We start from the raw sequence: 26,175 nt of genomic DNA on the forward strand, positions 1-26,175 counted from the left end.
ATAATCACAGAGGCAAGGGAAATCCTGTTTTACACCATATGGGACCTTTAACCCTCACCACTACATGCCTAACCTTAAGCCTTGCCTTAACCTAAACCTAATGCTAATCCTAACTCTAAACCCAAGTCCTAATTCTAAACTAACACCCTAAAGAAGTGAGCAGCGGCAAAGGTTGAAGGATTTTCCTCATCTTTCTGCCTTTGTGAGGATATTTGGTCCTCATAAGTACAGAAATACAAGAAAACCTACACACAAACATGCACACACACACCCACGCGCACACACACACACACACACACACACACACACACACACGTAAGTCCTCGTGTTCACTCCTCAGAATGCATGACATCTCAACCCACCTTATCACCGCATCCCAACCAAACACACACACGCACACACAAAATACACAAATGAAGCTGCGTCAGTCGGAAACGTCTTAGTGCGCAGTCCCCTGTGGATAGACTATCTACTCTGCTCCCCTTTCTGCTTCCCTCAACTCTCCTCTACTTTCTGCTTTTCCAGGCTCTTGTCTCACATTTCCTCCTCTCCTCTCCTCTCCTCTCCTCTCGTCTCCTCTCCTCTCTCAAGTGTTGCAATCTCGCTCATTTGATCATATCTGAGCCGAAATTGAAGAAAGAATTGTAAAAGCCGACTTAAGTCCTGGTAAGACAGCCTCGGCGCACCTATAGAACGGCCGGTGACGTAGATCGATGGGCCTTTGAACAGCTAGAGACAGGCTCTCAGTGTCTGGTTGGACAAATGAATGGGGCGAGATAGTCAGAGCCCCCTTGTCCCTGCACGGAGGCTGAGAACAGACTCAGAGGTATCTGATGAAATGCAGATTTTGATAAAGCCTCAGAGGGCAAAAGAGATCAGGATGAGATAGAGAGACGGGGAAACGAGAGACAAGAGATTGAAATGTATTCACAACCCCGTTCATTTAGATTTAGAGATAGCGATGAACCTGGTTCTCAACCATGAAATGTGTGCGCATGACTAGCGAGCATCTTAGTCAGAGAAATGATCTAAATATACGTTTTTTCAAATTCAAAATTCAAATTCAAATTTGAAATGCTTTAACGACAATGTCAGTGTGACAGTGTCCAAAGCAATGAGATGCATAAAACAATGTTATATGAGCAACATCAATACAATTTGGATTAAAATAAAATAAAATAACAACATATGAATAAAATATAGATTTTCAATCACATAAACGTGCACTCCCTGCACTGCAGTCCCTGATGAGTTAAATTTTCTTACTGCTGCTGTAAACAGCTTTTGTAACTCTGTCTCTCACAAACCCACACATAGACACACACTCAGAAACACACAGCCTCTCTCACACACACACGCACACACACACACATCCAACCCCTTATTCACAAATACTCTGTCACGCATAGCCTTTCCCTCCAATCAATTTGAGACACTCTTGTCTGAAACATGCTTTAATGTTCCAGTCCTCTTTCTTCTGCCACTGCTATTTAACACTCTTCTATATTATCCTCTTATCTCTCCCTCCCTCCATCTGCCCCTCTGCTCTCTCTTTCTTGGTTTCTCCCTGCTCTTTATCTGCTTTGAGCATTCAGAGTGTCTTTGAGTGGGGATCTTCACATCATGGTTTCAGATTCCAGTAGACAGGTGATTTGAGAGACGCAGACACATTGCAAACAGCATCAGCAAAACAGCCTTGTAGAGCCAAACTGTCTGCAGATGTTATTGCAGCAGAACCCATCACGCATGGTAATGCACACATTAGGGTGTCACCCTCAGCCGTTGCATGCACATTGCACATGTATGTGCATGTGTATGTGTAGAGACTGACATAAAATTGTGCTAGTGTTACAGGTCAGATATTGAAAATGTTTGGAATGTCACAAAGCACCTGCAGCTCTTTTGTGTTTGTGTGTGTGTGTGTGTGTGTGTGTGTGAGAGAGAGAGAGAGAGAGAAACTGCTTTTGAAGTTGCATTGGTTGCAGCTCTGCCACTTTGACCGTGTTTGTACTTGTGTTGTGTTAATCTGAGAGAGCAGAACCCAATTTACAGAGCTCCGAGTCTATTTCACAGCTGTTTGACCACATACACACACACACACACACACACACGCACGGTGTAAATGACAATGTATTGCTGGGGGCTCCTGACATTTAAACACTCCTCAGAAATGTGTGTGAAGCAGACTCAAAGTGAGAGAGAGAGAGAATGAGACTGTTTTTCTGTAGCAGGTCTAATGCAGTATGACCAATCACTAGATTGCTGATAAACTGATGGAAAGGGAGGACAAGAGAGGTGAGCAGATAAATGAAAACATGTTGTTTATGTGCCTGAACTCGAGAAAAGGTGGGGGCACAGTAGCTAAAATGAAAAACTATTTGCATATCTGTATATGACCACATATTTGCATGTATGTGCATATATAATGGGAAACATCATGGGGTTATTCTTTGTCCATGGAAGCTACTGTGTCTTATATAAAGCTTTAGATTACCTCTCTGCTCTTTAAATAATGAAAAATGTGAACTGGCGCATAACAAAATTGGAAAGAAAATAGCTTTTCGTGACAGGGTGGAGGATAGCTTCAGTTACATACAGACTGTCTCACACCCTCACACACACACACACACACACACACACACACACACAGACATAGACACGGTCATATTTACAAAGACACACATTCACACATAGAGACACAGAGATGGAGAGAGAGGAAGGGGTAGTGGGGGTAGTTGTTCAGTTCATCTTAATCAGCAGGGGAGCAGTGGAGATTTGTATTCTTCTTGGTAATCCGCTCACATCCCCACCACATCCCAGCCAGAGACTATCGCTCGCTGCTGTTGTAACCTTGATAAGTGTGTGTCTGTTCAATCTGCTGGAAAAATACCTCTGTTATGGAGATGAGAGAGAAGTAATATGTATCCTCCGACAAACTCGCACGGAAGACGTAAGGGGCGGAGGATCGCACACACACACACGCACACACACGCACACACACACACACACACCTATTCATGCATGCACACATGCACACACGTACACACACATCTTCAAACAACAGTACCTGAGATGATGGAGGCATGTCTGAATTCCTCGGAGAAATGGATTGGCTCATATGGGGATGTCTCATAAAATTCTTCTCCTGGAACACAAGAGAGAGACAAGTGTTACACATTTCAGCACACACACACACATAAACTGCAACTTTGTCTGTGGTGCCAAGTGCACACCTGACCATCTGGCTCTACCTGGAAACTATGTTCAAAGTCAAATTGTCAAGGCTGCCTTGCTCTAAAAAGTTTACAGCAGCATGTATCAATTGAATTCAATTCCAAACAACTTTACTTGACTCAGCGGAGTAATTTGTTGACGAAGACATTAAAATAGCTGTGTAAAATAAAATATACACACAAAACATCAGAAATTCCTTTTCATATCTACCTATTTTGGGTCATTTGCTGTGACGATGTACTGTGGGCAACTGTATCTTGCGACTGTAAAAAGTGTCACACCGTATGACATTTTCATCATCTCAAGACTTTATATGATTTCACAAGATTTCCACAATGTGGTCATTCAGAAAGTAATTTTCGTTTAAACATCACTTGTGAGGTGTCAAAACTGAGCTGAGGCCTGCGCGAGGCAGTTGTCATCATTTCTCATGTGTTCTGACCAATAAAACTTTCAGTGTCAGATTGCTTGAAAATGCTGTGTACTCTGCTCTGTAATACATGAAAAGGAACAAAGAAACAGTAGTACGTGTTGAGGATAAGCATCATTAAAGAAAAAATGAAAACAAACACAGACATCACACCTTATGTTATAAAAATAATACTTTATCACTCTGAATATTTTACCATGCTCAACTTGAGTTAGACTTATATTCCTTAGAGATGGAGTTTTCTAATTATATTTTTGCTGTTCATTAGAGCAATTTTTCCTTTAGTGAACTGTTATTTCTAATGCCCAATACTCTATAAAGGATAATACTTCTCTAAAGATTCTTAATAGCAGAAAATACTTCCAATTCATTCCATTATTGTCTGCAGCAATGTGCAATTAACATGTAAGCAATCACAAAATGTTTAGGTTTTATGTCCCATTTGTGATCTATCACGGTTAGCTGTAAATCATCGATAGCAACAATAAATGGATGCCTATTTGCCTGCCAAGGTCTACGCTTACAGCCGAACAATGAGCTAGCATGGTAGAAAGCTTAAAAAGTCCTGTAGCTACACAGTCCAAAGCCCTCTTTACACAGAGTACTTGTACCAGGAAATTGGTGGTTCTGATACAGCTTCAAATTCTGTATAAAGATGGTGAATTGGTAAAAAGTATCTTTTATAGTTTGGTAATAGCAGATGATGTTATCAGATGATGATAATTTATATTTTAGGCATTTAGACTCTCATCCAGAGTAATTTACAATGACTGCAACAGTAGAGAAATTTCTGTGAACCTAGAATAACCATGCTGGGAAAAGTAGTAAGAGCTGAGAAGGGACTGTTTTGTGGCTCAACGGTTGGCTAACAGCTTATACAACAGTATATACGTAATATATACTTGTTTTATAACTGGCAAGCTAATGTTAGCCAGCTCCATAGATACTCTCTATTCTCTCTTTCTGTATTCTAATATTTTATCATTTTCAAGGGCAAATTCAGATTTAATTTCAAATTTTTAATTCTGCTTTGCTGTCAAAGATGACAAGCAGGTCCATTAATTACAACTCAAATATTCAAGTATATATTCAAATATTCAATATTTGACAGTGTGGAACATATTCACTTGTGGATGGCACAAAGGCTAGTTCCTGAGCTTTCAAAGAAATCGAAATCACCCTCATGTGAAAAATAAACACCTTAATACAGCCTAAATCTGTAGTCTGATTAGCATGCAATTCATAACACATTAATGTTATAAATGTAGTTAATACTGTTAATAGTGTTCCTTGAGTAAGGAACATATGGTATGGGTGGCAGATTTCTCTAAGTCACTTACAGCACTTACAGTTAAGAATTTTTGATGACATTAAAAGTGACTCATTTATATAATCTATGAATGCTGCCGTGGATTATGGATGGTTGAAGAACAATCTCTGGATTTTTTTTTTTCTGCCTTTATTCCCACTTCCCACAAGAGCTTCAGCCAGACACAGTGCTAAAACTAAGTCAGATGGAGTGATGCCAACGGTTTGGCTACACAAAGACAATTCATGCTGATATTTACTTCAGCTCACATAAACCCATTTTGCTTATTCACATGAAACACGTCCATCTTGTACACTTCTGCACCAAAAATAGTGTGCTTTATTATGATGGCGTTAGTCGACTCTGTCCATGTTACAATTTTTGCATTTCATACTGTGGAATTAACAAAGCAAATACATTTACATCAGATATTCATATCGTAGTCTTGGCCGGTTGTTGTTGTGTTGGAGCGAGAACACATACAGCATATAAAAATGGCTAAATGTCACTTCAGGACAACATTTTATTGCATTAGATAGAAGACACCAGGGAATCCACACCAAGCGTGCAACAAACTGCACTCTCTTTTCACCATAGCTACATTAGCCATAAGCAAGCACACACTGCAGTGCTGCCTTCCAGAGGCATCTTTACCCTCCTTTCACCTCTTGCATTTGTACATTGTCACTGGGGTTACTACTTTATTTCGGAATTTTTTTTATGGCCCTAATAAGTCAAATTGAACACTGTACAGCCATCGGAACAGTTGTAATATCACATGCACTGTATAAGATTTTGCTACGTTTCCCCAGTGGTGGGGGATGCGGGTCGAGGTTCGGTCGGGAGACAGAGAGATGAAGCGCATCCTGATGGGACGTGCGGTAACTGAACCGCAAACTCTCCCCTGTATGCCCTGGGCTCTGTTAGTCGGTGGAGAAACCTGTGGGGCGAGGGCCAGAAGGCATCCGACTGATGTGCCGACGAGCTGGAGCAACACTTTACAAGAACCCTGTTGAGCGTTTGTTCTAAATGGACTGTGATCTTGAATGTTAACGAAAATAAAAACTTTCATTTGGTTTGCACTTTTCCCCATCTTCCATGTTCCTGTATCTTAGACTCCGCAGAACTGATACAGCCCCGTTTACATGTTGCATAATAGCATACAGATAGTGTCCTGATATGAATGATCAATATTTCATTTACACCAGGCATTAAAACTGCATCTCAAGTATCCACATATCAGATTGAATCAGATTGCTCTTTCCCCCCACATAATGCAATATGCATCACTAGCATCGCAACTTTTTCTTACCCTTAATTCAAAACTATGTAAACATAATCCAAGCAGTTGGGAGGTTGTAATGCTGCATGCGGCATTTCTTTTATTTTACTTGTCGTCGGCAATCAGCAGACCATAAGGATCTATTCTCATTGCTGTCAGTGGTATGCAAGAAAATAACCACATGTGTACATTGTTGTTCTTCTGCAGGTCCAACGAATTCATTTATCACAAAGAGAGGGACAAATCCCAAAAAAATCAGTCAGTACGGTGTCTACATGTGAGGGTGTTTATGTCTGATTATGTATTGTTGTACACTGATTGGAAACAATTATCGCACCATTCATCCCTATCCCCAATTCACTGACACACTTTGCCCAGCACACTCCCATTCCCTTCTGACTTTGACTTAAACCCTAATTGACTAAATGGACAAACTCCTTGGACTGCCTTCCTTGTGCTGGGGAACGAACTAAGAACCACTAATAATTGTGAATTGTGTGGTGTAGTGAAGGGGACATTCCCATCTTCATTCATACTGATTCCTCAGTGTTTTGTTTGGTTGTTTGTTTAATGGTTGTTTGGTTGTTGTTTAATCATTTATCCAAATGGTTATTGTGATGGATGAGTGGAAAGAAAATGTATATTGATACTTAACCTGTCTCAATATTTACCTGATATTGGATCCAAATCACCTAGTTAAATGGTGAGGTGCAACTAACCTTAAAAGAGAAATCCTTAAAGTAATTGGGCTCAACACTGAAACACAGGCATTGTGTGAAAAAAGGTTATTGAGAGTGGATATCCTAAGTGTAATTTTGTATGGCCATAGTCGATGTTTGTTATGCTTCATTTTCCTATTTTTTTCTATTTTTCAATACATGGTAACTTTTCTATGCAATCACAGTCTCCTGAGTCTTCCTTGAATGTTGTCATCAGTGTAATTGCTCCTCCTTATTTCGTATCTTCTGATCATTCTAGTGCACATGATAATGTCTAGCTACCATACTTGCTGCAGATACATACGGTTGCGGTGTGCTACACGATGGCATTTACATTACATTGAATTATTTAATATCACTTCATCACGTATATATATTTAATTACAGTAGGCTATCGTGTGTTCCGGATGCATTTACACTTGGATATGTATGTGGTTAGGTTTTAACCGGACTACATTCAATAGGCTAAGACACATGTTAATAACAGATGACTTTAGCTGACTTGAATTTGGCAGAAGGAGCTGCATGTTGGGTTGCAAAGGCCAGTGCATTTCTTCCAGAGGCCAACAGTTTTCTTCACTGAGTCTTGCCTGTCTCTGAGGATAGCCAAAACAGTCCATTACTTTTGACACATCAAGGGTTACATCATTATGTCCGCCATGTCTGTTGCTATTGGCGGTGTGTTATTGGCTGGGCACCACTGGTACATGCTGAATATTCATATTAGAACCAGCTATGTGGTCACCTTCAATTCCAAAAGTTCTTCCATAGATGAATAGTGTTATTTCATGTAAACAATTTTAGATTAAGTTTTGTGCTCCCTAATGTTTTCTTTCACAATCTTCTGATTTTGCCTACTGCGCCTGTGTATTGTGCATTTGTTCTGTTTGTTCTGTAGGATTAGACAAGTGTAACAAACTGATCGTTACATTTCTGCTGTTCACGTAAAGTTTATTTGCCTCGACTTGTAGCACAGTTTAGTAGTCTACACCCCAAACCAACTTCGCACTCCTCTGGACTCAGAATATAGTATAGGAGTGAGGACTGCACTACAGTGGCTATGCGATCACAAGGATTTTGCTTTCAAAAGGTCATCAAAAACTCTGTAAAGCCCCATACAATTGCACATCAGGTTAAGGTAATACACCAACTTTTTGGGCTTTTTTAGCTATTTTATGAACTGCTGTGCGACCAGAAGAATTTGTGTCAGTTTCACCTCTGTGTGTCCAGTATTTTTGTACAGTGGTTCACTCCAGTAATGCTTAGGAGACACTAAATGTGTAGTTGACGCATGAGCTCAGCATCGCCTCAAAAGCATTTGATCAAAGACCTTGTTTGCAATACTTGCTGTATACCTTTAACAGGACACGGAATGGGGGATTATGGTGGGGTGGCTCGAAATGTGTGCTCAGAAAAGCCATGTATCATCTTTCTTTATCCCTCCTGTAAACACTACAAGAGTAGCCTATTCAACCTGCACTCAGAGGCCTAACATTTCCATTGACATTTCTTCGAGCGCTCCAGGTGCTGCGCTGGGATCTCAAAGTAATATGACTGCATAGTTCTGTTCATTTGTTAGTCGGTCTTTAATCTCTGTACCACAAATTAGCATGGAAGTGAATTCAGTTAGGGATAAAATCTGTTTGACTGCAATCCTATTTCAACCCTGTTCTTTGTTGCCCTAAATTTCTGTCTATCATTTGCTACCCTTGAGCATTTTTTCTAGCACCAATGTGATGTGCCCTCCCACTGTTCAACTGGCATAACTCTTGCCCATAGTTCCTGTATATCGAAGGAAATAACCATAAAGTGAGCTGAGATTACAATATCCTGGTGTTTTTAAACTAATTTCTGGGTAGTGTATATATGTGGATACACCAAATGAGCATGATTTGAATGCTTTTCAGTTTTGAATTTCATTTGTAGTTCATTGTTTTCTCCATAGAATTTGAATGAACATTGTACAATAAAGATGGCTGCCACATTATTTTGATAATTTCACGGAAATGAGCACTGGTTCTTGTGGACAGCGCATGACTCCAAAAGTTGGTATGTTCAGTGAAATAATGTCTCTTTAGTGATGCTTACTTCCACGAGCACATCATGAAACATTCTGTGGCCGCCATCTTAGAAGGTTGCTTTGATTGAGAATGTCCTTTCTATCCACTGAAATTTCATGGTTTTCTCTGTTCCACTTCTTGTCCCTTATTGAGTCTGTTACTTGAGCTTTCTATTGATTACTAAATGTATTGATCTACAATCTATTGAATACTAAGACAAAATGACATAACTTATCTCATGGAGTGTCAGAAACAGAAAACTGATATGGATTACTATCTGAGATAGATAAAAGATTGTTTCATAATCCATGTTAGCTACAGTTATAAAATCTAGGACATATTTATATTGAATAGGCCTATGTCAAATATTGAAAATAATACTTCATAAGAGGTAAACAAGACTGCTAAAGGAGGACCAACAAATTCATATATCAACAAGTAAATATAGTGCAGTGTTTGTGTGTATGTGTGTGTGTGTGTGTGTGTGTGAGATTTTTTAAAGGGTTGTAATGCTATCAGTGAAGGAGTGGTGGTGTTTTTGCTAACCGCAAAGCTTTTTTTTTTTTTTCATTTCATAATGCCCTCACGGTCGCTCTTGATTATCAAAGACTTAAATTATGAGCCACCGTGTGAGCTTGAATGTGTGAATGATGGAAGAAGTATGTGTAGGTGTGTGTGTGTGTGTGTGTGTGAGTGAGTATATGGGTAGCAGGAGTATGAGATAGAGTGACAATGAGAGAGAGAGAGAGAGAGAGAGAGAGAGAGAGAGCATGTTTAGCACAGAGGTAATGCGCCCCGGGGGGGTTTGGGAACCGAGACACAAGGGCAGATGTTTATGTATGAAGCTGGAAGTGTGTTTCTGTCTGTGAATATGATTTTACCTACAGCCATAGACACTCTGTTTATGACTGAGCCATCCCAGGCTGCTCTGCTCTTTACTGACGCCCTACACACACCTTGCAACACACACAGTGGGGCAAAATCATCAGTTCCCTATAACTGATAACGATCTGATGCACACGCAGTGGCACACACTCAAAAATACACATAGAACGCATACAAACACACGAACACATCCATAGATAGATGATGTGCTGGAAGCAAAGCAGTGACTTAACATAAATTACCTAGGTGTAATCTCCTGGATGTCTTTACATTGATGCCTCCTCAGGAGTGTGTGTGTGTGTGTGTGTGTGTGTGTGTGTGTGTGTGTGTGTGTGTGGGGAGGGGGGGTTCTTTCACACAAAAGGTGTGTAGGACCTTTCGGTGTCGACAGCAGATGCTTTCAATCAATTCTGCTGTAATGTAATGTTGAAGTGTGTTATGAATTACACTGATTGTACTACACGATTTTTGAAGAATAGCCGCTTTAAGATAGGCACCCGTTTAATTACTAGGCCATGTAGCTTCGTTAATTACAAAACCAAATGCATATTGCACGGAAAGTGAAGGATGGATGAAAGGATGGAAAAGGTGGTAAGATTGTGCTTCAGACAGCGTAAAACAGATGTGGATCTCCGAGCTTGAGACTGCAGCTGAGTTGAGTCCAAGCACACGCATACAGTATGTGTGTAATGCCACACTTGCATGTAGCATGTGTGTGTGTGTGTGTGTGTGTGTGTCAGCGCATGTGTAGCAAGCTGAATTTGAGGAATAAGAAACTGCTTACTTGCACTCCTCTCAGCTTTCACTCCCTCTCATTGCCCTACCCCCCTCCTTTAATTATTACTGACAATGGAGTGGGCACACTCTTTTAACACCCCCCCCACACACACACACACACACACACACACACACACACACACATTCTGCAAGTGCTGTCTTTCTTCTACATCTACTATTGCCATTTTATTTTTGTCTTCTGACCTGGTGCTGCACCGTCAACCCTCTTTTTCCCTTCTCCTTCTTTCCCTTTACCCCCTCTTCTCTTTTCTTCTCTTTTCTTCTCTTTTCTTCTCTCCTCTTCTCTCCTCTCCTCTTCTCCCCCTCTCCCTGTCTCTGTTCTCAGCATGTGGTCATTGTTGATGTTTAACTGAGTATACAAGCTCTAGCCTGTGCTGTTTCATTTCTCATTATGTATTATCGAAGCTGCTGTCCAGGATACAATCAAAAGTTTTATGAGAGCAACAAATTTGAGCCGTTAAAGGCTAAAATATCGAGGCTAAAACAGTCATTAATGTCAAGTAGGCAGGGAGAGAGGGGGCTGAGAGGGAGGGGAAAAGATTTGTTTTCTTTATCCTTAATGAGCGCACACATACTCAGCTGAGCAATTGCCAAAGCAGAAATTGAGAATAATTTTAGCCCTAATTACTCTAATTACTGTGTGTGATTATGTGTGTGTGTGTGTGTGTGTGTGTGTGTGTGTGTGTATGTGTGTCTGCGTACTCACGCACAGTACTCTAGATAAAATATATGCCAGTATATGTGCCAATGTTCCTTGTACCCAGGAGGGTTCGTTACACAAAGGAAGCAGGCAGTACTCACCTAAATCTCTCCATATACCCATCATCCTCTACTACACACACACACCTGTCCCCGTCCCACATTTCACCATGTCCTGCCACCAAACTAGGTTCAACTGAAGTGGAGCTGTTCCAAACAAACGCACATACACACACACACACACACACACCAATGTTCTATCCTGGGAGTTGTGTAGTCAGCAGTAAAGAGAATGATGAAGTTTCAGTAGCCGATGAACACAGAAATTTGGCCACTTAAGTTTCTCTGCCTCCAGATAATCAATATTGTGTGTGTGTGTGTGTGTGTGTGTGTGTGGTATAGAAACCTGGGTATTTAGACATAATGAAATGAAAAAGCATTAATATGCCTTGGTTTCATTAATCATTCACTAGTCTTCACCTATTGTAAACTAGAGGAACAATTCAGGTTCTCCTATGAATCTCTCCCTGGAGAAAATAAGCAAAACAAATATTTTTGAGTCTTCTGCAAGACAGATGAGGTTTTAGTAGACGACACAAATTTAACAAAAGGGATTTGTGAACAAACTCTTTGGCTAAAAACTACTGTGTAGCTAACGAAAGCAATGCTAGCAATGTGGATGCCATCACCTCTCTGAATTTACTTTTTCAAACATGAGTTGAGAAAAAAAGCAGACAATTTTGAGTTGTCTGTGAGACCAAGGTCTTTCTCAAAAGGGCAAAATGTCTGAGCAAAATGAAATCTTGTCATTGTATAACCGAGGGCCTCATTTATAATTTTGCCCAGAAAGAAACAACAACTTACAGTTTGAGTAAAATCAAAAAGAATTTGCACACTATAAAGGTAAAAGACCAAAAAGAGGCCAACTGATGCAAAAAATGCCAATTTGCCATTTATTTACATGGTGATAAGGTGAAAAAAGGGTGCAAAAAACAAAAGTGCACAAACAGAAAACGTTTCGGTCAAAAGACCATCATCAGTTCTAACGACAAAGAGCAACACCAGACAATATATCAGCTTGGGTAATCACTGAAACAAGCTAGGCCAACCAGACAATGGTTAAATCATCCAATAAGGAGTGAGGAGACCAGAACACTTCCACATATGGTATGAACTTATAGAGGTGGGTAACATGGGCTGGGCCAAGACTCACTGCTCCAAAGGAGGGAAGCATAGAAAGATATATATAGCAGCATAAATAAATTACAAAAAACAAGATAAAAACATTTCCTTATTAAGGCTAGTGTTTTGAGATAAAAGATCCACCTGCATTCTGCCTGTAACAGGCGTCTCTGTCACCCCCTCCTCTAGGGTGACTGATTTGTTCAATAGCAGTGAAAGTCATAGCCGAGACAGGGTGACCAGCTTCCTTAAAGTGCCTTTCAATAGGGGGCGTTTTAACAGGCCTTCTCGTTTTGCTGACAAAGTTTGTTTTTTGCACCATGTAAATACATTTTGGCATTTTTTGCATCAGTTGGCCTCTTTTTGGTCTTTTATCTTTATAGTGTGCAAATTCTTTTAGATTTTCCCTTTTAATCATAACAGAAATTCTCCATGGGGTATACAGTTTATCAAGGAAGTTTTAGGGGAGATGACATCAGCGAGCATACGGATACACAACATGTAAATCTCACTGTTGCACCATGCCTCCATGAGATTTTTCAGTTTTCAGACTAAACTGTATGTACATGTGTAGACACACAAAAAAGTCTCTAAACTGTTCTTCTGCAGAAAAAGTGTGGCTTGTTTGAGATTCCTCTTCATTCTTAGTTGAGCTTTCTTTGAGATCCTCCTCTACAGTAATCTCACTTTCTCATATCTTGAGACGGAGGAGAATTAAAGGAGACCTAATTCAGAGAATATAAAATTCTCCTTTTTATGAAAGAATAGTATGTTTTATGGGTGATTATTTATCCTGAGAAGAGTTTGGGAAGAGAAAACTCAAGTCTTTCAAATGTCAAACAATTCTCGATTGATAAGGAAATAAATGTGACATGAAATTGTGAGATCTAATTTAGGATTTTGCTTTCCTTTGGAACTGTAAACAACCACCATGTATCGTACTTTCCTCACGCAGAGACAGAGACAAACACACAAACATGCACATCCAACACACATATTGACATTCATATAAATTTGAAAACACATGCTGTCCACATTCATAACTGCTCTGCCCACGCTTGCCAGAGTCCCTACGATTGTTGATGTGCATTCCTGCATCTGTGCATCTGTCAGGCAGCTGAGAATGAGATGAGTAAACAGTGAACAGTGCTGTCTCTCTGTGGAGCAATGCTAATCAGCCTCCACCTCGCTCATTAGCCTGCATGCTAAATACCTCGCTCATTAGCCTGCATGCTAAACACATCAGTCATTAGTCAGACTAGTAAATTAGCCATTTATTTGGCTGCATGCTAAATACCTATGTCAATGTTAAATGTGTAATTTACCAGGCTGAACCCTGAGCACCTCTGTGATTAGATCGTTGTACAGGGAAGTTATTGGACAGAATGCTTAAAGCCTGAAATATTAGCATGGATGCTAAATAGCTGCGGTCAATACTAAATGCCTGATTTATTAGCTCAGACCCAAGGATTTGGCAATCTAGTCCAACTAATTACTTAAACAGTGGCCAGTCATTGTTGGAGAATGCCTGCACCACAATAGTTTATTAATTCTGCCCTTTCAGCAGCCCAGCCTGTGTATGTCGGCCTACTTGTGCTTATGTGAATGGGTGAATGACTGTCTGCTTCCAATGTTCTTTCTAGATGCCAGCATATTCTAGATATCCACAATATGTTATACACATAACACATCAGAGACGTGCTTGGAAGCCGTCTCTTCAGCATCCACAGCCTCTGGATAATTAGCTGTCTGATAGCATGCAATTCATATTATTTGATTTTGCCACCACACAGCCGTCTTTGTTGGCACACAACAGGTGTCTGTTATCAAACAGCAGGTGTGAGCAATCAAATGGCAGGTGCTTGCAATGGTGGCCATAGCCAGTGAACAGAGTTTATGGCAATGCACCATATTGCTATGAAAGGCATGGCATACCATAAGAATTCTATGAATACTGTTGACTTATATTTCATCTGTGCAAAGCCATGGACAGCTCCATTACCCCTACTGGTCCAGTACGGATCTTCAAGATTATATCAGTCAATATTCACGATTCTCATCTACCTTTGTCTCTGGTGAACCAATGGCCATGTTTACCTTGACATTAAAAATGTGATTATAATGTGATTTAGGCAACAAACACCATACTCTGATTATTACCTCCGCCAAGGAGGTTATGTTTTCGGTGCCATTTGTTTGTTTGTTTGTTTGTTTGTTTGTCTGTCTGTTTGTCTGTTAGCAGGATTACGGAAAAACTACTGGCCCGATTTTCATGAAACTTCGTGGAAGGGTGTAGCATGGGCCAAGGAAGAACCCATTAAAATTTGGAGCGGATCCGGATCCGACTCATGAACAAGCAGTAATAGCACGAGCCTTGGCAGAGGTCTGCACTCTCCGAGTGCAATTCTAGTTATTAATGTGATTATGCTCTTAGTCCAAGTAAGTATACTTACTATTCATAGTATTCCCATGATGTCACATGCATTTCCTACCAATATGGCGTTTTACAATGCACACAGCTCATTGTTTGTGTTTGTCATTTGATTGTAATCACCTGTTGAATACATATAGATGAATACATATAGTAACATATGTGGAGTATCACATTAATAGACATCAGTTAGGCCATGTGTACACCTTAGTTGCATTTCTTATTTGAACTGTGGTCAAGCTGCGCATGTACAACGCTGATGATGGCTTATTGCTGAAACGCGTCCGTCGTTTGTGCTCTATAGCTGCCCATTCAAATATATGACAAAAGGACATTAAGAGTGCTGGCTTTTCTTTCTTCAAGCTGTGCATGTACCCTGCTCATTGTGTTATGTGGAGGTGGATTGGAAGTGTAGACTGTACAAAGCTAGACCAAGATGATGGCCGGCAGGAATCAACACTTTTGGAGTTTCAAAGAGACTGAGGTTATGTGGATATCATGCAGTTTTTAGAGGTAAGCACTGTAATGGTGACACTTTTAGACAAGTATCAGAAGAATTTAAAAAGGCTGGATTTATCAGAACAACTCAACAAGTTTGCATCTGTTGGAAAGCATTGAAGGCATACTACACATACGACCAGTGGTTCTAACCATTACACATTCCATCATCTCAACCTCCTTAATGAAATGAAATTTATTTATTTAACAATAAAACCTTCAATTCCCATAATTCTCTCTGGATAATCGAAAATTTATGTTAACGAGATTATTATGGGGAGTTGTTAAATTATGGAATAATGAAAACGACTGAATCAGATTATTGCCTTACTCAAAGTATTGCCAATAGTCACATTATCGTGCGCGTGCAAACACAGTCAATGATAGCCTTGGGCCCAAAACTCTCAAGGTGACAAACAAAAATGTACAGCATTCCAGCTTACAAAACGACCTAGTAAGATAAGAACCTGCATTGACTTCTACAGGAACATGGTATGGTACTACATGGTCTTTGCAGTTGGGTCACAAATCTCCTAGTGACCATGTCCGGCGCCGTCGTGGAGGTCCAGTGGAGAATTGCCTGTGCCCAAATAATGTCTATATAAATAACAACCAGGCTAGAAAAAGAGTGATATTTGAAAAACATTGCTGCGGTGTGGGTGCAGACTGTCTTGTCTTTAGCTATAGCCTCTACTGCAAAACACTGGGTCTTTCTTAAAATGCATTCTTGTGTGTTCTTGTGTCCTCCATGACACAATATCTAATAATATCTAATCCCAAAACAAAAGAGCACTAAGGGTAGAGGACGGATAAAGATCCCAGAACCAGAACCAACCAAGGATACATTGGTGGTGATCAATCTGTAACGTTCAGTACCAGTAGCGATAGTAAGGACAAGACAGCGAGTTTTTCCAGTCAAGAAAAAGTGAGAGTGATGCCCTGGACTCAAAACACATCTTGTGGCTGTGCTGCATCATGGACTTCATTATGTAAATTGGTATCTTTGCCTCTTCTACAATGGATTTCTCCCCTCTTCAATTCTGTTGTACACCAACAAGCACAGATCCTGCACAGACCAACGGCGCATGTGTTCAATTCAATTCAGTGCGATGCATAGAAGCATTGCAACGCGGTTATCGATTAAATTACCTAATTCCACTAACATTATTTAAATACCACAAGGTAATAACGTTAGCTACCGTTACAGTTTGCAGGGCAGCAGAAGACAAGTTATCAAGTTACTGTTTACAATGTCTGTTACTAACACAGGTGAGTTTGGAGCAAATTGTGGAATGTTAGCTTTCACTTCACACTGGGAGACTCTGGATTGAGTTCAATGCTGCTGGTCTGCTGTCTGTGCTTCTCCAAATGACAGACATGACGTGATGTGCACATCAGGTGCACTAGAGATCGATTTAGATTAATTTCTATACACTGACCAATTTTTGATTTTGTGCCAATGTATGGGAAAAACTGCATCTCACAGTCAAAGAGGCCATCTCACAAAGCAACAGAGCCAAGAGCTTTTTAACAGTGTTACAGTGTTATAGGGTGGATTTTTCCTTTAATGTTAACATGAGACTACTAGCCATTATGCTAGCTTCTTTTAGATATGTTTGCTTGTGTGCAAATCAGGCGTGTTTACAGACGCAGATGCTCAGATAGCTAGTTAACAAGATGACATTATCTAAACACAAAATCAGTCAAATTTCTCAGTGCTGAAATGATCAGTTCCCGGTCAAAAACAGCACAGAAATGAACACTGTCTTCTGAATTCTATTGAGACAGCCAAGTTGTACACTTAGAAATGCAATCAGCTGTTTACAGGTAATGTTGACAACCTCCACTATGGCCGCCAGAGGGTGCGTTACATCACCTGAAAGTCTTCTATACTCTTTCTGTGGTCCTACTCTATGCTGGACATTGCACTTTTCAGCATCCTAGGCGGCAGCAGTAGCAGCAGGCAATTGAGCCATTTGGCTGGCAGGGTTCTCTGTCTGCTTCGGTCCCACCAGGAGCACAGAGCAGAGGTTAAGAAATCAGCTAGCCGTGCAGAGAGCTACCCATGACTAATGCTACTGCCTGCAGCCTGCCCTCTTGTATATTACTCCCTCAAGGGACAGCTCATATGAATCCCTGTGTAGATTACTCCAAAGCCTCCATACTGTATCCTCCCTGAAGACATATCCATCCTTTTTATTCAGACAAACAGAATTCCTTTCTAATTATGTCGCTTTTGTTGTCATAGCCACACAAAGGGTTTATATTTGTGAGAAAAATGTGTAAATACATGTGTGTAGTCAGATGATCTGTCATCCTTTGATGTGGCAAAAGTTTTTAATTTTGTTTTTATTGTCCAAGCTGTTCAAAATTCTATATCTCAAGGGATTTATTAAAATATTAATTTATTAAAAATAAATGAAAACTGTGTTTTTTATCAAGGCTCTTCATAAGTGAATCAAATTGATTAAGGGGAAATGAAATATCTTCTCCCTCCCTCTAACTCTCTAATTTCTTCTTTTAGCCATCATTCATCTGTATCTTTGTGCTCTCCAAGAGTTAACTTTGATGGTGACAAAGGCCAGATTACAAACTCACAGTCTAGATTTCACCCTGCCCTACTATGTCTTGATAAGGAGGGGAGAGAGGCAGCAATGAAAATAGGAGGTAAGTATCTCTTAAACCAAAGTTTTAGTATGAAGCTTTTTCTATTTTAACAGCTATTTGTCTTTAAGTGCCTCATATCTGAGCATGTCATCCAATTGGTCACGTTAGAAAAGTCCCTCTTTGGAAATTTGTACACTGCTCAATTTGTGTTGTAAAGTGTCATAATTTACTTTTTTGGTGTCCATCAACTTGCCTTGTCTACTTCTACTTCATTGACTTCTTATGTTTCCCAGAATGCCTTTCAACAACCCCCAGAGAAAGGGCTTGAACTATGGGCATATAAATATAGCTAGCTAGCCAACTAGTTTGTGAACATTGGAGCATATGATTGTTGCCCCTTACTCAAAACACAACATGTTTTGTGGTTGCACTGCATTATGGTCTATTTTCTGCTGCTGTCAGTGGAGAAATTGAGAGATCTATGGGTATAGAGTTGAAACGTTCGGTTCCGCAAGCGCTTTTGACGCAGATTCTCCAACCACCAGACTCAAAGGGATTTTGATTTTAGCGATATTATTACACAGCAATGACATTATTACTGCCATATTACACAACAGAGAACCCTGGGAGTCTCCGAGATAGAAAACGATACTCAAGGTTGCGAAATGATCCTCAGTTATGGACCATGTTCTTGCATTAATGTTGTAACCTTAGGTCTATCTTGTATGACTAGCTCTAGATATACTTTGTCTCTCCCACCTGACAATACAACAGAGCTTACAGAAGTTACTGTGGGACTTAGATGGCGCAATTCTCTCTGGGATGAGCAGTTTCTTTACCCACTAACACCCATATGTACACAGCCTTGTACCTTAGCCTTTTTTCCCCATCTATGCTAGTTTTTTTGACGCAGCTGCTATTCATTTGAGCTAATGGGTCATTCCATAGCGGTTCAGGTCATTCAACTTTGGAACACTCCAAATGGTGTGTCACGTGAAAATGTGTATGGGTTTTTTATGGGTTTTTTGCTTCCGGAACCTGGAAATAGTCACGCCCCTGTCTTCACGTCTCAAATCTATAGAGAACCAAGTAACACAACAGCAGGTCTGCCATGAGTGAGCATCTACCTGCGGTTCTACCTGCAGAACATAAACACAGGTACATTGTAATATATAACTATGTAGGTTGTCAAATATTAATGCTTTTCAAAGTGAAACCTCTTCCTCTTCTCTGTTTGTCTGCCCTATACAGTATATCTGTCTTGCATTTCCCTTAAATGTTTTTCTTCTCCTTTGGGCAAGGGCATAGCTACCTCTCTATTTTCACAGTGCATCTCTCCATTGTCTGTCACACACACACACACACACACCTACACAGACACTAGTTAATAGGGAAATGACAGGGTAATGACCACCATTCCCAAGTGTGGACTAATGGACTGGCAAACAACAAACATTACAATATATACCAAGCAAACATCAGACATTAGTGGCAAAGTGATGGATTTTATGAGACCATCAAGCATCAAATCTCCATATAGCTCCTTATATGGTGTTCAATAGCACAACAATAGACTGTAATGAAGGACCCAGACAGTGACTCATTGCCCTTTGTATTGTTTTCGCCATCAAATACCCTTATTTTTTTTTTTATTTTAATTTAATTTAATTCTCTACCATAAAAACTCTCTCATTAGTGAGCCAGCAGGCGGAATGGTAGAAAAAGTTTGCCAGACAGAGTTGAAGCCTCCTACAAGACAACAAATCACAATCACTGAAAGACACTGGTTTAATCTCTGCCCAAGAAACTATCCTCTGTCCTTTTCTGTCCTTAATGAATGGCAAGTACCTCTGAAAACACAAAAATTGAGGTTTCATCTTCTGTACCCTCTCTCTCCTGCCCATGTCTTTCTGATCTGATCTTTCTGATCTTTTCCTGTTGCCCTCCATTTTCTTTTTTTCCGTTCCTCATCCTGAAATTGCTTCTTTGTCCATCATACTTTCATCCCATTCTCTGACCATCACTCTTTTATCTCTACTGATCCTTCTTTGTTGCCCTCAATTCCTTTATCCCTCTGCTATACATACACACACTATTGTTTAATCAGCAGTCCTCTTTCAGTGGGGAGCACTTCTAAATAACCAGTAGTCCGCTGGACTGGAACAGTGACTCACACAGGCTACTCATAAGTGACTGAAGAGAATACTGTAGTGATTATATTGTGATATTTGATCACACAAAACAAAATGCAGTTATTTCTATGTCAAGATTGCTCCTGACTGCACGCCACCGAAGTTTGTTCTCACAGTTGGTTATGAAGTAAGTTTGTTTGTGACACACTCCAAATCCTAGTCTATAGACCCCCTAATTCCCAGAGTTGGGAGTATACTCACATATGATAAAATCTCGATACTGGGAGATATTAACATCTATGTTTGTAGTAGTAATTAGTAAGTATCTGAAAATTAAATTAAAACTAGTTTACCCTAAATTATTCAATACTTTCTATCACTTTGCTGTTTCCTAATAGACGAATATACTACTACTGACCTGTAAATATCTGAATAACCTACAATATTTTGACACTGAATAATCAATCCTTTGTGTCTTCTTACAGTATGTTTTCAGAAATACAAGTAGTATAAACAAGTGAGTAATTGAGGCTTATAGCTGCCTTCTGATGCAAAGTATCCACTCGTTAGTATCTTTATAAGTAAACAAATCACTAATTACTAAATTTATTTACTATAATATCTGTTTCCTTAGATTTATTTATTGCAGATTGCTATGTATGTTGGTGAGGTTGGTGATACATTTCAGGTTAATGAGCTGTAACAATGTTAAATTAGCGGCCTGTAAATTGGTACATTTCCCTCCCTTGCCATAGAGTTTTTAAATATTATTGAGACTTTTAACCTTGTCTTAGGCCCACACATTAAAGGCTGATGTGGTTAAATCATGCTGTGTAAAGATGCTCGTTTTACTGATCATAAGTGTATCATATTTGACTCAATGCTTCCTAACCTAGACATAGCAAATGTAACTTTGTAACTCTTCCATTTTTAAACCACACTTCTGCAGCCAAATTCTCTGAGGTCTTCATCTCCTCTGCTGCAGAGATGTTGCCATCTTTGAATGTAGAGGAACTTGTGAATAATTTCAATTTTACCTGTTCTTCCATTCTGGATTCTATTATACCTTTTAAGCTGAAAAGCTAACAAATCCTCTCTGCCCTGGTTAGCTGCAAATATTCATGTGTGAAAGGGGGAAAGTAGAAAAGCTGAGCAGAAATGGAAAGCCTCTCAGCTCTATGTTCGCCTTCACCTAAAAGACGGTATGAGAAAATATAATTCATATTAGTTAAAAATGCAAGAGCACAGTTTATATCAGACCTTATCAAAAAGAATCGGTAAAAGGAAGCGTTTGAAATGGTTTGTCGTAGCAATCCTTAATTCATCCTTCTGCTGGCATTACCCACGCCTGCTTTAAGAATGTTCTCCTCAAGAAACTTAGGTTTGCCTTAGATTGGACTGATCTCTAAATTACCATTCCTGTCCAAGGTTTTGGAGAAGTTACTTTTCTGAACAGTAATAGTCTCCTCTTTTAATACCACAAAGACAACACTTCTTAAAGTAATGAATGACTTGCTTTTAGCAGCTGGTGTGTGGAAAAACCTTTTTTTTAATTGTTGTGGAGCTTTTGACAGTGTTGATCACTCCCATTCATTATCAATTCCAATCGAAGTCTGGACAAACATGCTGAGACAGTTGTGCACTTGTGCTTTCAACTCAGGCAGCTTTCCAGAATTAGAGTGTTTTTGTCTTTTAATCACCGGATTTCACCCAGCCTTGACAATTGTAACTCCCTGTATGCCGGTCCTACCCAGCAGAGTACCCAGGTTAGTCCAAAATGCTTCAGTCAGATCTCCTGAAAGGAAGGGACATTTCATGGCCTACCAGTGCAATTTAGGATTGATTTTAAAACTTTATTGATCACCTTTATAAATCCTCAGGTAGCTCTCTTTTCTTTTGGTCATTCCACAGTGTAGTCTGAAGTCTGAGGGTGAACAAGCTTTATCCTATAGGCTCCTGTTCGCTCCGGAACAATCAACCCAACAACTCTGTGTACTCTGTGTCTTCCTTAAAACATTTTTTTAGTCTTAGTTTTACTTTAACTATGGCATTTTGTTTTCATCCTTGTTTAAATTATGTTATTCTTGTTTTAATTCTTGTTTTACTTATTCGGTACTCTTGCCCTGAAGTATTTTATTCTTCATCTTCTTTTTTTAGCCTATTTATTTATTGCTCACATTTGTCTTGTTAAGTACTTTGTAACTCTGTTTTAACAAGTGCTCCATAAAGTTTGTTATTACTGTTATCATTATATGGACACAAGCAGACAGCGTTCGGGCGGACTATACTCTGAGTACTGGCCACTGCGCTTGCTTGGTGTTCATGGAGCCAAAAGACATACAGTGTAAACCAAGTTAGGACACAAACTCAAAACAGAACCAAACATGAAACCACATTATATATACATATTAACAGTCCCCTTAACTATACATTGCACTTCTGTAGTTCACTGTGACTTTATCATTCACGCCTTCATAAGTTCATAAACAATCAACCACCAATATCAGCTTCACTAGGCACCCCACTAATTATGCAAAATATATATATGTATATATATATATATATATATATATATATATATATACATATATAATTAATAATATATAAAATGTAATGTAACATGTAATACAAATATACCTTTTTTTTTTTTACGTCTTTATTTTGATAATCTTCTCTAAAATTAATTCTGCCATCATAAACTTCTGAAACTTGGATCCTCATGTTTTTATCTTTGGTCAAGGTAATATTTAATATTTAATATTTAAATAGCATTCGCAAATTACATACGGTTTACTCATCGTTACAGTTTCTTGACATTAACCGATACTATAATACTACAATACTATAACTATATACTTAGTATCAGTCATTATCAGGATTTGTACTGCAGTAGATGATGTATATGTATTTATTACTCTAGTAGAAGTATTTGTTTTGCAGAATAGATCCTCAAAGCCCATGCATACTTTGTCCATGAATTCATATGTAGATATTAGATATATTTCTAATGCACAAATAGTATCATGCTTGTGATTTCTTGTCTTATAATGAATGAAATAATCAATATGTGTAGCCTACAGGCTTCCTCCAATAATTGATCAAGTAAAAAACAGAGAAGGCAAAGCAGAATCCATCATGTCCGTGGCTTGACAAGAGATCCCTTTGTTCACAGGGGTCATCAGCCAAAAATATTTGAGATCAACTACTATAAATGTTTTGTGACATCTTTTTTCTCTCTCTGACCACCCTCCCTATGACAAATCAGATTCTCTCTAATCACTCTCTCTCTCTGTACTAACAACTCAGACACACACACACACTGCATGTCCTTGAAGTCTGTTAAGCTGCCAATCATGCTGACAGTGTTAAAGATGTGTGTGAGAAAGTGTGTGTGTGTGTGTCTATGTACATGTGAGCCAGTATATGCATGTGTGGCATAAATGGATGACCTGTGTGTGGGCGAGCGTGTGTGTGTGCGACTATGTGTGTGTGTGTCATCATGTGTGTGGATGTGTGTGCGTGTGATGCAGGGGCTTTGCAGGCATTGCTGGCACTATAGAGACGTCCTTAGTGGAATGGAGAACAAAGAGAGAGGCTCTTAATGAGCTCTGCCGCTGCTGAGACCCAAACTAGGCCAGCCAACAGGCCGTGTGTGTGTGTGTGGGGGGGGGGGGGGGGGGGGGGGGGGAGTGTGTGTGTGTGTGTGTGTGGTGTGTGTGCCTTATCGCCAGTGCTGACACACACAGAACACAGTGCAGGACCAGCAGTGGGACCTGTACCAACCAAAGCCGTTAGCCAGGTGTCTGGGGTGACTCAAACACAACAGCTCTCCTCTGCAGTGAGAGAATGTTTCATTTGATGTGCTGTGGGCTCTCTGCCCCCCTGTATCCCCTGCTTGTTTGTCGTATTGAAATTCCCACAGCACAGGGCTACAAAAACAGCAAAAAGTAGTTGTAAAAGCGACAGAAATGCACTTCTCTCTCTCTCTCCCACTTTCTCTCACACTCTCACACTTTGTTTCAGGCGAAATTCAAACAGGCACCCACACACCAATCGACACGGTGCACCCTCTTTAACCCCGGCAAATGTGAAGCTCTCACAAGAAAAAACAAACAATTGCTCCTTTTCATCTATCAGCATAGCAACATCACACAACCTCAAAACCAGTCAGCGCAAATCGACGGGAACAAAGCCTTAATTAACTCTCAACGCGGCCCGGTGTTCGAGGCTTACCCTCCGTCAGGCCCATGTGAATACTCCAGTAGTTCTGCAGACACTGCAGCTCTTTCTTCATGCCCCTCTTGCAGCGGCAGTCGTACAGCGGCGAGTCCTGCAGCACCTCCAGTGCCCCCTGGCACTCCTTGGAAGCCAGCATGGCGCTGCGCTCCTTGTCCCCGCCGGACAGGCACTGGCGCATGATCCGGTAGCGCGAGCTGCACTGGCTGTTCTGGTTGCACAGTTCGGAGGCGCGGACGCAGTCCAGAGGTTCCCGCCACCCGGGGGGGCCGAGCTCCGACACGCAGACGCACACGTCTGGGGACAAGGAAGGGGAAAGACAAGACGGAATTAGGAATGCTGCTAAAATATTTGACTAATCTGTATTAGTGCGTGTTTTGAGGGGGTAGGGACCTATTTGTGCACAAGAATGTTAATGTCACTGACTGAGTAAAAGAGTTATTGAGTTAGTAGGTGTTTGTGCAGGAGGCCCTGCACCTACTACCTGCTGTTAAGCTGTTAAACCCTGGGAGTTCCCTGTCAGCAATTCCCCCTTTCAATTTGTGTCCGTAAAATCTCCCAGTTGCTGAAGAAGACTTCATCACTTCCAGCCATCTTTTAGCCTGCTGCCAATAAACAATGGACACATAATTTAACGCTACATTGTCCAGCGTACCAGCTCTTGTTTGTCCCCTCTATGCAAATCAACTGAAGCCACTGTTTTACAAGGGTCACCTTTGCCAGACAGTTAGCTGCCATTACAGTAGTGAAATTACCATACAGGTGAAATCTAACTAACTGGGCGTCAGAGAAACAAGATGAGACTGGATCTATGGACTATGAGTGTTTACCTGTCTGCAGCTGTGCCCTGACAGGACAGCCTGAGCACGTGCAACAGGGTGAGAGAGCGCTACCGGGATGCACCGAGGGATAAAACAGGTGCTCCCTTTGGAGCGACAACTGATTTCAGGACCACGGACAGCGCCGCTGCACAGGCCCGGGAAGCAACAGCACACAGTCTGGTTTATGTACAGTTTAGCCATTTTAGCTGACACTCTACCCAGCGCGACTTCGACTTTAATGTCTTGACCCAAGGACTTTTTTAATAGGACACGTGTCTTTTTGGATGAATGTGTGTGTTTTTTTGTTTTTTTTTATCTCATTAATGAGAGGTGAGAGGGACACAACGGGTTTTTTAAGATAAAGGTAAGGTAAGGTGAAACTTTAATGACCCCCGTGGGGAAATTGGGATTTTATGAGAAAGCAAGCAATTCCACTGATGGGTTATACAGGCTATACAGACTCATTGCCCTTACCTGTGTGTGTGTGTGTGTGTGTGTGTGTGTGTGTGTGTGTGTGTGTGCGTGTTGAGGTTACTTACCCAGCAGAAACACTAAACTGATAATATTAATCAGGATCATGGCGCGTCGAGCAGTAATCCCACAAGTCATGAAGACGGAAAACGGATGGATTCCCGCGCTGGCCGGTTCACCCTGTCTGTCTCTCTGTCTCTCTCTCTCTCTCTCTCTCTCTCTCTCTCTCTCTCTCTTTCTCTCAACGCTGGAAACCGGTAAGCCAGGAGAGTAACATCACCACCGACATGGTGGTGCACCGAAGGCAGCAAATATCCCGGGAGACAGTCTTAACGGGAGCCCCGACCCCCCGGGAGTGAGTGGCCCCACTCAACCAACACC

General features: G+C 40.5%; 1 protein-coding gene across 1 annotated transcript in view; it reads right to left on the reverse strand.

Moving 5' to 3' along the window:
* Positions 1-25,902, reverse strand: part of gfra2b (GDNF family receptor alpha 2b) — a 68,125-nt gene extending 42,223 nt beyond the window's left edge. Inside the window, 3 exon segments of the mRNA XM_071914295.2 lie at positions 3,068-3,145; positions 24,500-24,799; positions 25,863-25,902. Coding sequence (XP_071770396.1) covers positions 3,068-3,145; positions 24,500-24,799; positions 25,863-25,902 — 418 coding nt within the window.
* Positions 25,903-26,175: the final 273 nt, after the last annotated feature.

The sequence above is a fragment of the Centroberyx gerrardi genome, chromosome 2 (assembly GCF_048128805.1).
Source record: "Centroberyx gerrardi isolate f3 chromosome 2, fCenGer3.hap1.cur.20231027, whole genome shotgun sequence".
Classification (NCBI taxonomy): domain Eukaryota; kingdom Metazoa; phylum Chordata; class Actinopteri; order Beryciformes; family Berycidae; genus Centroberyx; species Centroberyx gerrardi.